The 13,239-nt window shown below is 34.7% G+C and overlaps 1 protein-coding gene across 3 annotated transcripts in view; it reads left to right on the plus strand.

Annotated features, from left to right (window-relative positions):
• STK39 (serine/threonine kinase 39) overlaps nt 1-13,239 on the plus strand; it is a 333,400-nt gene that overhangs the window by 203,596 nt on the left and 116,565 nt on the right. For 2 of the 3 annotated variants that reach the window (XR_007952014.1, XM_051986226.1), the window contains exons 11-13: nt 6,891-6,959; nt 7,530-7,652; nt 7,797-7,826. Coding sequence is in view for 2 of the 3 variants with exons in the window: in XM_051986226.1 (XP_051842186.1) it covers nt 6,891-6,959; nt 7,530-7,652; nt 7,797-7,826 (222 nt within the window). In the remaining variant the exon portion in view is untranslated. The remainder of the gene's footprint in view (nt 1-6,890; nt 6,960-7,529; nt 7,653-7,796; nt 7,827-13,239) is intronic. The other variant, XM_051986228.1, reaches the window with a different exon arrangement.

Here is a 13,239-nt window from a genome sequence, read left to right on the forward strand (position 1 = left end):
ATATCGTTGTCAAAGTGTAAAGTGATCTCTGGTTCTGCTCATTTCACTTAGCATCAGTTCATGTAAGTCTCTCCAAGCCTCTCTGTATTCATCCTGCTGGTCATTTCTTACAGAACAATAATATTCCATAACATTCATATACCACAATTTACCCAGCCATTCTCCAATTGATGGGCATCCATTCAATTTCCAATTTCTAGCCACTACAAACAGGGCTGCCACAAACATTTTGGCACATACAAGTCCCTTTCCCTTTAGTATTTCTTTGGGATATAAGCCCACTAGAAACACTGCTGGATCAAAGGGTATGTACAATTTGATAACTTTTTGGGCATAATTCCAGATTGCTCTCCAGAATGGTTGGATCCATTCACAACTCCACCAACAATGCATCAGTGTCCCAGTTTTCCCGCATCCCCTCCAACATTCATCATTATTTTTTCCTGTCATCTTAGCCAATCTGACAGGTGTGTAGTGGGATCTCAGAGTTGTCTTAATTTGCATTTCTCTGATCAATAATGATTTGGAACACTCTTTCATATGAGTGGTAATAGTTTCAGTTTCATCATCTGAAAATTGTCTGTTCATATCCTTTGACCATTTATCAATTGGAGAATGGCTTGATTTCTTCTAAATTTGAGTCAGTTCTCTATATATTTTGGAAATGAGGCCTTTATCAGAACCTTTAACTGTGAAGATGTTTTCCCAGTTTGTTGCTTCCCTTCTAATCTTGTTTGCATTAGTTTTGTTTGTACAAAGGCTTTTTAATTTGATATAATCAAAATTTTCTATTTTGTGATCGGTAATGGTTTCTAGTTCATCTTTGGTCACAAATTTTTTTCTCCTTCACAAGGCTGAGAGAGATAAACTATCCTATGTTCCTCTAATTTATTTATAATCTCTTTCTTTGTGCCTAGGTCATGGACCCATTTTGATCTTATCTTGGTATATGGTGTTAATTGTGGGTCTATGCCTAATTTCTGCCATACTAATTTCCAGTTATCCTAGCAGTTTTTATCAAATAATGAATTCTTATCCCAAAAGTTAGGATCTTTGGGTTTGTCAAACACTAGATAGCTACAGTTGACTATTCTGTCTTGTGAACCTAACCTTTTCCACTGATCAACTAATCTATTTCTTAGCCAATACCAAATGGTTTTGGTGACTGCTGCTTTATAATCTCTATCTTGATCTCTAATCTTGTATCTCCAATTGACTATTAGGCAGTTTGAACTAGACATCCTGTAGACATCTTAAACTCAACATGACCAGTAAACTCCTTTTCTTCTCTTTCCCCCTCCCTCATCCTCCTCTTTTCTTTCCAACTTCCCTATTATTCCTTCCTTTTTTCCTTCCTTCTTTCCTTCCTTCCTTCCTTCCTTCCTTCCTTCCTTCCTTCCTTCCTTCCTTCCTTCCTTCCTTCCTTCCTTCCTTCCTTCCTTCCTTCCTTCCTTCCTTCCTTCCTCCCTTCCTTCCTTCCTTCCTTCCTCCCTTCCTTCCTTTCTTCCTCTCTTCCCCCCTTCTTTCTCTCCTTCCCTCCCTAGTGCTTAACAGTGTCTGACTTAAGAACTGGTGTTTAATAAATGCTTATTAACTGATTAACCATGGCAGGATCTTAATCAGTGTTCTGGACATACTTCCTTTGAGAGCAGTCTTTAAGGCTTCAAATTTCTCTGTTGATGTTAAGATTTTTTTCTTTTCTTTCTTTCTTTTTCTTTCTTCTTTCTTTTCTTTTCTTTCTTTCTTTCTTTCTTTCTTTCTTTTCTTTTCTTTTCTTTCTTTCTTTCTTTCTTTTCTTTCTTTCTTTTCTTTCTTTCTTTTCTTTCTTTCTTTCTTTCTTTCTTTCTTTCTTTCTTTCTTTCTTTCTTTCTTTCTTTCTTTCTTTCTTTCTTTCTTTCTTTCTTTCTTTGTCATAAACAGTAAAAGCATAGCAGCATCTTTTATTTTCCATATATCCCAATCAGTTTTGTGCTTGCAAAGATACAGTCTGTGAAATTGAGATGTTGTGGAAAACCTGTCTCTCTCTCATATTTAGATAAATACTTCACCCAATATAATTGCAGATTTTGTAGAAATGAAGCAGTAGCCATAGAGTTAGAGGTCGCTAATACTTTCTTGGTTCCCTGCTTTTTGGGAACAGTCCTTTGATCTTTTCCATTCTTTTGTAGTCTCTTCCACTTTGAAATAAGTTTCCAACTATCTTTAAAGTTGTTTTTATCAACAAATGAGCTTTCTTCTGCTCATTAATTGGTACCTAGACACTGTGTGCAAATTCCTCCTCTTCAATCATAGCCATTTTCTTATTTGGTACTGAAATGGCAGAGCACAGATGTGGTTCTGCTCTCATTGACAAGAAGAGTAGCTTGTCATATGTACACTATGGCCTGTTCCATTTCATATATATTTATTCTCTTTCCAATTTCATCTTGAAATGCTTTGGGGATCATCTGGCCTGGTTGAACCTCCCTCTAAGCAATTTGTTGTCTCATTTTCTTTCCAAATCTTCCTTTCACCTATTTTGTGAGTAAAAGTATTGCTAGTTTTCCATCATCCTCTTCCATTGTGTTTTACAGATGTATGTGTACTATAGACTATTTTTGCTCTTGGCTGTTTTTCCATGACAAATAGATTAAATGTTTGCCAGCTGAAGCAGTTTTCTGGACTCTCTTGATCTTTTTGTAGTGACTGTTTTGCATCCATTAGACATTTCAAAGGAATGTTGATACTCTGTATCTTTACTTTTGTTCATTTCCCATTTTTTGGAGTTGGCAGATTGTTTAAAGCAAGTTGGGTTGGAACTACTCTAATTGGATACTATGTCTTCTCGTTTTTATTCTTTCTTCTAATTTGATATTGATTTTGACATTTGTCCTATCAAGTGGATAATCTGACTAAACACAAGAAGCTGATTCTGAAATAAGTGCTTCATTGGTAGCCTGGTTTCTTTCTTTCTTTCTTTCTTTCTTTCTTTCTTTCTTTCTTTCTTTCTTTCTTTCTTTCTTTCTCTCTCTCTCTTTCTTTTTTTTCTCTTTTTTCCTTTCTCCCTTCCTTTCTTCCTTCCTCCCTCCTTCCCTCCCCCTCTCTCCCTTTCTCTCTCTCTCTCTCTCTCTCTCTCTCTCTCTCTCTCTCTCTCTCTCTCTCTCTCTCTTTCTATTTCTCTCTTTCTTTCTTTCTCTTTCTTTTTTTTCTCTCTCTTAATTTCTGATGTGTGCTTAGCATATGAAGTATTTCTTGATAAATAAGCTTTGAGACTTCTGAGTGGGTTACAACAAATTTTGGTCTCTTTCATTTTTGGTTAAGAAACTATTTTTCGAGGTTTGATGGTTTTGTTTGTTTTGTATTGTTTTGTGCCTCTCTTCCCATTAAGTCACTGGATTTTTAATTATATATGAATTTAATTTTTGCTTGATCATCATAGAATTTCTCCACTTCTTTTGCTTACCACAAAGATTGTACATTTAATATATGCAATTTTGGTCAATATTGAAAACTCTTATTTCCCCTCCCTCCACTATATTACCATGGTGTAGATGTAGAAGTGAATCGGGATACTTCACAATTTTATCTTACTTGGATCCTTTGATCAAAAATAATTTATCACTCAGCATCCTGGTATTGATTGGTACTTAAGACAGGAAGGTCCTTAGGCAACAGATATGGATTAGAACTGGTATGTAAAACTTTTCTGGTGTGATTAAAATTGCTTAAAGCCCATGCTGTCTAGAGCCCATGGTCACCTCCACACCCTAGTGAGGTGGTCTGCATGGAGATTTTATAAATTTTAAAGCTCTATAAATCATAGCTTTTTAAAAAAAATTACTAGAAAGATGAGATCACAGATTTAGAACTGGATAGGGACCTTTGAGATCACTTTTCTGACTAGGGTCCATAGAGACAAGATAGATGGCACATAGCAGCTGTGTGGCTTTGGGAAAGTCATTGACTATCTGTTCAGTTTTCTCAACTGTAAAATGGAAATAATATTACAGTAGTGCCTACCTTACAGAGCTGTTATAAAGATCAAAGAAAATAATATTTGTTAAAATAGCACTTATGTCTATGGCACATAGTAGTAGATGCCATATGAATGCTAATTACCCTTTTCCCTCTCATAGAGAGTGACATAAAATTTCTGAATTATAAGATTGAAAAGAGGGAGAATTGGATCTGTGACTTCCTTGATATATAGGGGACTTTTGGGTAAAGATACTCCCTTTATTAATGCAGGTTAGAACTTTCCTCATAGTTAATAATCTTAGAAATTATTAAATGGACTTGGCTAGAGTTCCACATCTAGATTATCAGTGGTAGGACTTGATTCTGGTATTCCTGACGCTAAGGCTTAGTTTTCACTAAGCCATGCTGCTACCTTTCTAACAAAATTATTTATTTTTTAAAATTTATTTTTATTTCTTTATAAGTTTCATTTATTTTAGAGTTTTCTATGTCATCGTATTATGGAGGTGAGTTCTGGAAAGATTCTGCAAAAGATAGAGCAAGAAAGATGGCAAAGACAGACATATGTTTAATTAAGTTAGATTCTAACAAGACTTCTCATTAATTGGAATTAAAATGTGATTACCTCTAGTTCTGGAAAGCTCAGATAATTTTCTGGTACATACAAAAGACTTTTATAGCTAATTTTCTATTCTCCCTTGTAGAGAACCGGGTCATACTACCTAACCTGTAAGTTAGATTATGCCAAGATTCTCTTCTTTTTCTTCTTCCCAAACCCCCTTCTTAAACCTTCAAGTTAACAGAATGTATATTCAGACTGAGGCACAGTTGGTTGCTGTTTCATCATTATATTAGCAAAAGACAGATTTAAACTGTTCTTTATGCTGATCGCAATTACTCTCTAAAGTGCAAGTTAATCTTTTCTTCTTCCTTTACAGTTGTAAACATTGGCATTTTATTATATGTCTTTGGATTCTAGTCAATAAAACTAAGTGTGTAAGTCAGTACTCTAAAGGGTACAACTAATGCAAAAAGGTAGCCATTTTATAGATTATAGGTGAATCAGATTTTGGGAAATGAAATACATAACAGGAGAAATTTGAAGGGGAATAGTGCAAACTAAATGCCAGGATTGGTTGGAAGAATTTGGTTTTTTTTTTTTTTTGTTTGTTTGTTTGTTTTTAATTTCCTTCCCAACTTCCTTTTCCCCCTTCTTCCTCGTCCTTTTTCCAATTCTCTTCTCTCTCTCTCTCTCTCTCTCTCTCTCTCTCTCGTCTCAGGAATAATAAAATTTCTTTAATATTTTTACAGTATTTCTAGTGGGAACTTAGGAATATTAATTCATCAGTATCTTTGGTTTTAATTCACCAAACATTTATTAAGTCTGTATTAGGTCTTATGTGCCAGGTAGATGATTTCTTTGTGGTGAAATTTTCCTGTGTGATGAGGATTGGCAATTATTTGTCTTAGGGATCTATAGATGTCAGAATATTGCCTGGGAGCTGCTAACTTATTAGATGGATTTGTTCATCCCCTGATGAATATTAGAGGCAAGTCTTGAATTCAGGGCTACCCGACTCCAAAGGTGGGAAAAATATCCCTACATTTCAGAAGCTTAAATTACACTGGAGACATAGTTTCTGCTATTGAAGCATCATTTACAGTTATTTATACTGGTAGTATAGAAATTTCTTGAGTTTGAGACTGTTTGTGGATTTGAGTGCATTGTATCTCTAGGATACCTAATGTTTGTTGAAGTGATTTGAATTGAATTGTGACTTCTTTTTCGTAGGTAGCAATCAGTATAGTTTTGTATTATGTCACTTGTGGGGGAGGGATGCTTCAATTCTTCTATTTGATTATAAGCATTGAAGTATTTTTTCATTTTGCTGTCAAGACAAGTTCTCAGTTTTAAGACTTTTTCATAATCCAGTTAATTTAACTGCACAGTTAACAACAAAATACTTTTTCTTCCATAGCTCATTCTTGATTGTCTTTTAAATAAAGCAATTTGTTTTAAAATTTTTGAAGTGCATTTCAGCATGTCTTTTATAGTAGTTTGCCTCACTGTCAATAAACCTCATTAAAATCACTCTTTAGGGTAGGGTTTTACAGTGCCTATGAATAAAAAGAGAAAAATTTTGTCGGGGAGAGATAAGGTGGAGGTCACAAGAAGTATTTTACATTAAGACCTAATAAGGTACCTCAAAAGGGGGGTGGGGAGGTATACAATTTTTTTTTTCTTTTTACAAATAAAAGGTATTTATACTTTTTTTAGAAGCTATGGCTCTAGTTTCCTTTTAACTTTCAATGGCTGAATAGTGTTAGAACTCAAAACTCCCAACCCCCGTTAATTGTTTTCTTTTTCCAAACACTCATACCAAATCAGATTTGGAACCAGCTGCTGCTGTTCTATTCCTTAGATATCAAATTGAGCTGACATGTAGAACTGTTAACCTTAACCATAAATGTTACAGTGCTTTTGTTAAAATGTAAGAATCCACTTAGAAGTAGCCCAGAGGGTGGGGGTGGGGTGGGAGTGGAGAATAATCTTTTCTACATATATTCATATAATTACATGAATCATTGGCTGTTGGCATGTATCTGTTAATTATATGGCTTCTTGATTTTTTAAAAAATTTTACACAGAATTCTTCAGAATCAAAACCTCACTTCTAAATCATTTCTTCATCCTACCTCCCACCCCTTTTTTAAGTTTTGTCATTTCAGCTATAAGGCCTTGGGAAAGTATGCACTATGGATCACTCTTGCCTTAGTTCAATAATTTGAGATAATTAAGAAAGGCTGATTATAATCTAAACAGCAGTGTGGTTGCTGATTATCATGCTGTGTTCCTAGCAATCTCATGAGTCTCATAAATGCTACAAGGTGTGTTAAGAATAGTCTGATGCTGTTTTGTTTTGCTCAAGTAGGCTGAGCAGAATCCTGGGAAAACAAGCATGATGTCAGGTTCTGAAAAAGAGCAAGATGGCAACCGAAGGGTATTTGGTTTTTTTGATTTAGGATTTAGACTACTGGGTGCTCCTAGTGTGCTTCATTAGGCTGCCTGATTTACATGTATTTGCCCTGTCAGCACTATGTTGCTTGCATGCATTTTCTTTTGTATTTCTGACTCTTTCCATATGATATTGAATGTGTAGTCATTTGTAGATGTGTTTAAGTTGTTTTTAAGAGAGTATAAGGGCTTGACCTTATGTCATATTCTCTTATATTTTCTTAACTCTCCATCTTCCAAAATGTTTTGTTCCACTCTTTAATAAAATAGGTCCTTCTATTACATTGCAGAGAACAAAATATTTTCAGAAGAGGTGGAGTCCAGAGTAGGGTTAGGCTCTGTGGTCCTTTTAAATTTAAATAAGCAGTTAGTTGCCTATAAATGCATAACCGCCTAAGTAATTGCTGGGTTGGGTGATGCGCCAAATAACCAAGTAGATGTGTTAGTGAAAGCTTTGGCTATTTGTGTGTGTGTGTGTGTGTGTGTGTGTGTATGTGTGTATCTGTGTACAGCCAAGAATGACTGAAGAGTTTGTGTGTGTGTGTTATTTTAATAGGTTAGAAGGGTTCCTGGATCCAGTGGTCATCTTCACAAGACAGAAGACGGAGACTGGGAGTGGAGTGATGACGAAATGGATGAAAAAAGTGAAGAAGGAAAAGCAGCATTTTCTCAGGAAAAGGTATTATAAGGCAGTTAGTTGTTCAATTTGGGGTTGACACTCCTACCAAAGGAGAACTGGGTAACCTATGGTATTTTTGTTATTGTGGCATTTAAATATGACATGTTAGCTTTTGTGCATTAACATTGGATACTTGTTTTACAGTCACGAAGAGTAAAAGAAGAAAATCCAGAGGTGAGTTGTTTTCCTCCCTTCTTTATCTCATTCCTCTTCTGCCCCTTAAATATCTATCCAGAACTAATGATTTAGAGAAAAGACTTCGAAGTTTTGAGTCTCTACTTGAAAAACAACACAGAAACTAAGGTAAAATTACATCATTTTTTGTTGACAGGAAGTCAGTGGTTAAAACATCCAGGAAATTCATCTAAAATTTGCTGGTCTTGATTTTTTAAGTCTTATATGAGACTTGATTAGGCAAGGGATTATTTGTTTATCAGCAGTTTCTCTTTGAAAACTGGTCATCTTTTGATCAATTTTCATTTTTGGTTTTTATTAAATTTCCCATTTCCCACTAATAGATGGCCATGTTTCAAAAGCATTGGCATACTTCTCTTAGAACTGTAGCCTGTTAGAATAGATTTAAGTATTGTGTAGAACAAATTATTAAAGTGAGCTTATGGCAGAATTAAATAAAATAAAAACATCATGTTTACATATAACCCAGAATCCTTCATTCTTTTATACCATAATTTTACCCAATATCCTTGAGTTTAGAAGAAGCATTTTCATTTGGTTAAGTGTAACTATCCTTGTAGTTTGGGCTTATTTCAATGACTCTACTCAAGTGAGAATTTATCAGGAAGAATGGGCTAATCCTTCAGCACTCTACTATTATTTCCTATACTATTTGTACATAATCCCTTTTGTTACTGCTGGTAGTAGTTTTGTGTCTCTGCCTTTTGCTGCACCAACTGAATCTGACTAGTCTCTTCTGGGTCTCTTTTCATTTGTTTGCTTCCCTATTTCCTTCAATCTTTATCCTATAAATTGATTTGCTTTCTCTGCTCTACTCCCAAGCAGGAAAATAATCTTTCTTTTACTAGGGTCAGAATCCTGTTTTACAAATATATGATGGTACAATGTGCTAGAAACTTTTAGTAACTTAGGTCACATTGGGCATAAAGGCCGTTTTTTACAGTTATTGTGAACATTGAAGTATGCTTGCCTGCTTTCACATTTTTGCCTATTATTTAACCTTAGAGTCATGGATGAAAAACTATTGTTGTGATAAAGCTGTAAAAAACTAGCTTAGGAAAGAAAATGGATCTAGTATCATCAAACAGCCATTACTAATATACTGTAAGAACTCAGCTGGCTGATACTTAATCTTTAATCTTTATATCACTGGGGTAAACTGATAGGTATGTGTTTATTTGTTTGTTTGTTTTCCTCATGGAGATTGACAGGTAAGTTATAATGTCATTTGAAATAACTCTGAGAGTTTAAGGGGAAAAAATTTGTGATAGTGACATCTTGCCAGGAAGGGTTTAGTACCTTGAAATGAAAAGAGAGACACTAACTGAATGATCTCTATTAACCAGTATTTTAACTTATTGGAATAGATTTTAAAACATTAGTTATTTAGCTCTATGTCTAGAAGACATCTTTGATTCCCTAGCACAGTGTATGCTTAAGAGATCTCATTTTGTAAACAGTCTTTCATCAGACATATTTTTGATAGGTCCTATGTCCCTGCCATTATATATGTATTTTAGTTATCACAATTTCTACCTAATTTTAACAGATTTGAAAAGAGTTTTATTTAACTTTAATCTGCTATGCTCTAACCAAGTTTCTTATTGCATACATACACATAGGGATAACACATACCTCCTTCATACACTCTTTCGGTGCCATGTTTGGTGGTTGGCATCTTCTCAAAATGGTATGGCAAAGGTTAGGAACATTTCAATATCAATTTTAGAAAGAATGTCAGTTAAGTGGCGTGGAGTACAAAGAGATGTGGTTTTTGGATGATGTGATAATTGAAATGTACATTAAGCATACAATTACTGTCACACATAAAGACATCAGAAAGATTCTAGAATTAAAACCTCTACCTGTGTTATCTCACTTGTTCCTCAGAACAACCCTGTGAGGTAGGTGCTATTATTATCCCCATTTTACAGATGAGGAAACTGAGGCTCAGAGAGGTTGAATGCCTTGCCCATGGTCACACAGCTAGTAAGTGTCAGAGGTGGGATTTGAACCCAGTTCTCTCCTGACTCCAAGTCCAGCACTGTATCCACAACACTACGGTGCCTTTCATCAATACCTGAGTGGTTTGTCAGGTGTTCACATCATTTCTAAGCCAAAGGTAAGCATGGAGAGCACAGTACAGGTAAACGCGTAATTCTGATGAAGATCAGGAAAAGACTCCATGGGACTATGGCATCCAGATGGAGTGAAGTAAAAAACAATGTTCTGTTTGCTAAGTGGTATTTCCCAGTCTGATAAGAGAGAGCAGCTTAGTCATTGTCTAGGGGTTGGTGTCAAGGTTGGATAAAATTGAAAATACTGAATGACTAGTTAAGGAGAACTTGTAGTTAGGTCTAAGAATTTCTTCATAAATTACAGACTCAAAGGAGCTAAGCTAAAAGGGAACTCAGAGGCCCCTTAGTCTAACCTGGTTTGGTGGATAGAGTGCTGGACTTAAAATGAGGAAGATCTCGGCTCAATTCCTTCCTCTGCCACTTACTACTATGCAACCACAGGCAAGTCACTTAATTTTTCTGAGCCCCAGTTTCTTCATGTATAAAACAGGGAAAATAGCACGTATAGAATCCTGTAGTATAGGGTTGTTAGGAGACTCAAATATAATTATGTATGTCCAGCTTTTTGCAAACCATAAAACACTATAAATATTCAAAATAATAGTGCATGTGAGCATGCATATACATGTATATATATATATATGTACACACACACACACACACACACACACACACACACGTGTGTGTATGTACAGTACCCAAACAAGAATTCTTTCTCTTAGCACATACAAATAACTATATCCTGCTTTTCATTAAGGGTTTCCACTGGGATACAACCCACTAATGTTACACATTTTAGATAGCTCTAATCCTTGGAAATTTTTTCTTTATATTCAATCTAAATCAGTTGAGTAATTTCTGCATATCTAGGCTATTGTCTAGGGCCAAAAATAACAAATTTTATCTCCCCTCCCTATGACAGCTCTTAAATTCTTTGGTTATAGTTTTAAAAATCCATATTTTCTCCTCCAAAATCTTCTATAACCTAAAAATGTCATTGTGTTCTAGATAAACTACTTTCTATTCATGTCTATTTTAGGCTCTAAAATTGATTTTTTGAGCCTATGTATAAGACTTTTACATTCATCTTTCTACCTTATTAAATTTGGGCAACCATTCTTGTTTTCTGAGGTCTCTTTGAATTCGTCCTCTCTTGCAGTCTGTTACTATTTCTCTTGAGCTTTCCATAATCAGCAAATTTGATAAGAATGCTATAGAATAATAATAAGGGCAAACAATTGGCAGTTGGTAGATAGCACTTAGAGATTTTTCATATGCCTTACATGTATTGTCTCATGTGATCCTCACAGGATCCTAAGAGGTAAGTACTGAAACTATTTTCAGTCTCTATTTTACAAAGGAAGAAACTGAGGTATAAGAGAAATGACTTCGTTATAGTCATGCTATGTTTATAAGGTTTCAGGTTATCAAGTATCTAATACTTTTTCCGACATAGCAAACTGCCACTAACCATAGATGCCTTTATCCATGCCTTTGAGAAAAATGATAAGTGGTTAGGAACAGTGCCCAGATTAGCTTTGAATTTCCAATGACAACAAAGTCATTCTGTCACTTTTGAGCCTAACTTTTCTACCAAAAAATAGCACACAAGACTTTTTGTAGAATGCTTTGTTGAAGTATAGGTAATAGACATATACAAGTAAATATACATATAAATAGATATGTGTGTGTATACAGAAATACAGATATAGGTATTTATAGCATTATCCTAATTTACCAGTCTTTTGATCCTAGCCTTTTTTACCTCCTCTCTTAAAAAAATTATGATTTCCTTTTCAGTCAGGAAAGTCAAGAAAACATTCATCCTTATAATCTTGTTGCATTTCTTTCATTCTTCATGATCTTTCAAAATCTTTGACAGTCATTCATCATATTTTCCTGATTCCTTTCGCATCTTGAGTTGTAGTTCATGTAGATCTGGTGACTTAGAATCACCAGGACAGACAGGTATACATTAATTGTCTCTATAGAATGTTCATTTTACCCCAAGATTTCCATCATTTCTATTTTATCAACCTACTTTAGGGACAGAGACTAATTTTAAAAAAAGGGGAAAAAAGTTTCATTATTTCTTTCTTGACTCTTTGAAATGTGTAATTAAGATGAGAGAAGAAATTATTAGCAGATCTGCTTTTGAGTAAGAATTGTAAATTTCTGAATAACTTAATTACATCTCTACCATCTCATGTCTCCATAGGTAATCCTATCCAGATTTCTCACTAGGACTCAATAGTATATTTTGTGACGATATTAATATTACTGTTCTTCACTGTGCTTCTCTCTCCCCCATGCTGTTGTATTTCTTCACATTAGTTCGTCATCTTAATATATAATGCCATTCTACTTTACTTTCTCTTTTATCTGAGTTTGTTTTCTAAAAAACAAAAATATATCCTTCTAGAGTGAACAAAAATATATCTTTTTAGAGTGATATTCTAGCCATGTAGTCCCATTCTCAGTAATACCCTGCAATCAAATCTGCCACTTTGTATTAGAATCTCCAGTTTGTCTTATTTGTTATTTATACTTAATATTTTGTAACTAGTAATCTAAAGCTATGAATTTTGGGGCTGGCTTATTTCTTACTTTTATGTCTTTTGTAAATTTCTGGGCATCTCTCCTACTACATTCATTGTAGCTATTTTCTGTGATATCTAATTTGGTTTTCATGGACAGTTTTTTTCCCCCTCTTCTTTCCATGTCAGTTTAGCCTTTTAATTAACTTGGAAGAACTTTTGCTTTTCACTTCCCAAATGTGTCTTTGTCTTGTCTTTAACTGACAGCAATGATTGGAAAAAACCACCTTTGCCCTTAAGGTCTTCAGTTTCTTGCCCAAATCAAATTCAGCAGGAGCATTAGCTTCTGTTATCAAATTTGGATTTATTCACTTTTCTCTCTTCTTAAGCATATCTTGATGACAATGATGAAAACACAGGACTGTATTTCTAATAAGATCACTTCAGATTTGCATTGGAAAGAACAAGAGACCCAGGTTAAAAATCATACAGTTTATGTTTACATAGTGCTTTAAGGTATACAAAAGCCTTTTAGGTGTGTGGATTTTCTTATTTCATCTTCACAATAGCATTGGGTATAATAAATTATCCCCATTTTATAGATGAGGAAACTAAAATTCAATTAAAGTTAAGTTACTTGCCATAGCACTGGTGGATTCATAGCAGATTATCAAGTGTTCTTTATGCTGTAGCACACAGATTCAATTTGAGGCAGAAGAAAGTGTTGTTTCATTATTGTCATCTTGTTCCTCTTGGGTGATACTTAGTATATGTGAT

The sequence above is a fragment of the Antechinus flavipes genome, chromosome 3 (genome assembly GCF_016432865.1).
Source record: "Antechinus flavipes isolate AdamAnt ecotype Samford, QLD, Australia chromosome 3, AdamAnt_v2, whole genome shotgun sequence".
Classification (NCBI taxonomy): Eukaryota; Metazoa; Chordata; class Mammalia; order Dasyuromorphia; family Dasyuridae; genus Antechinus; species Antechinus flavipes.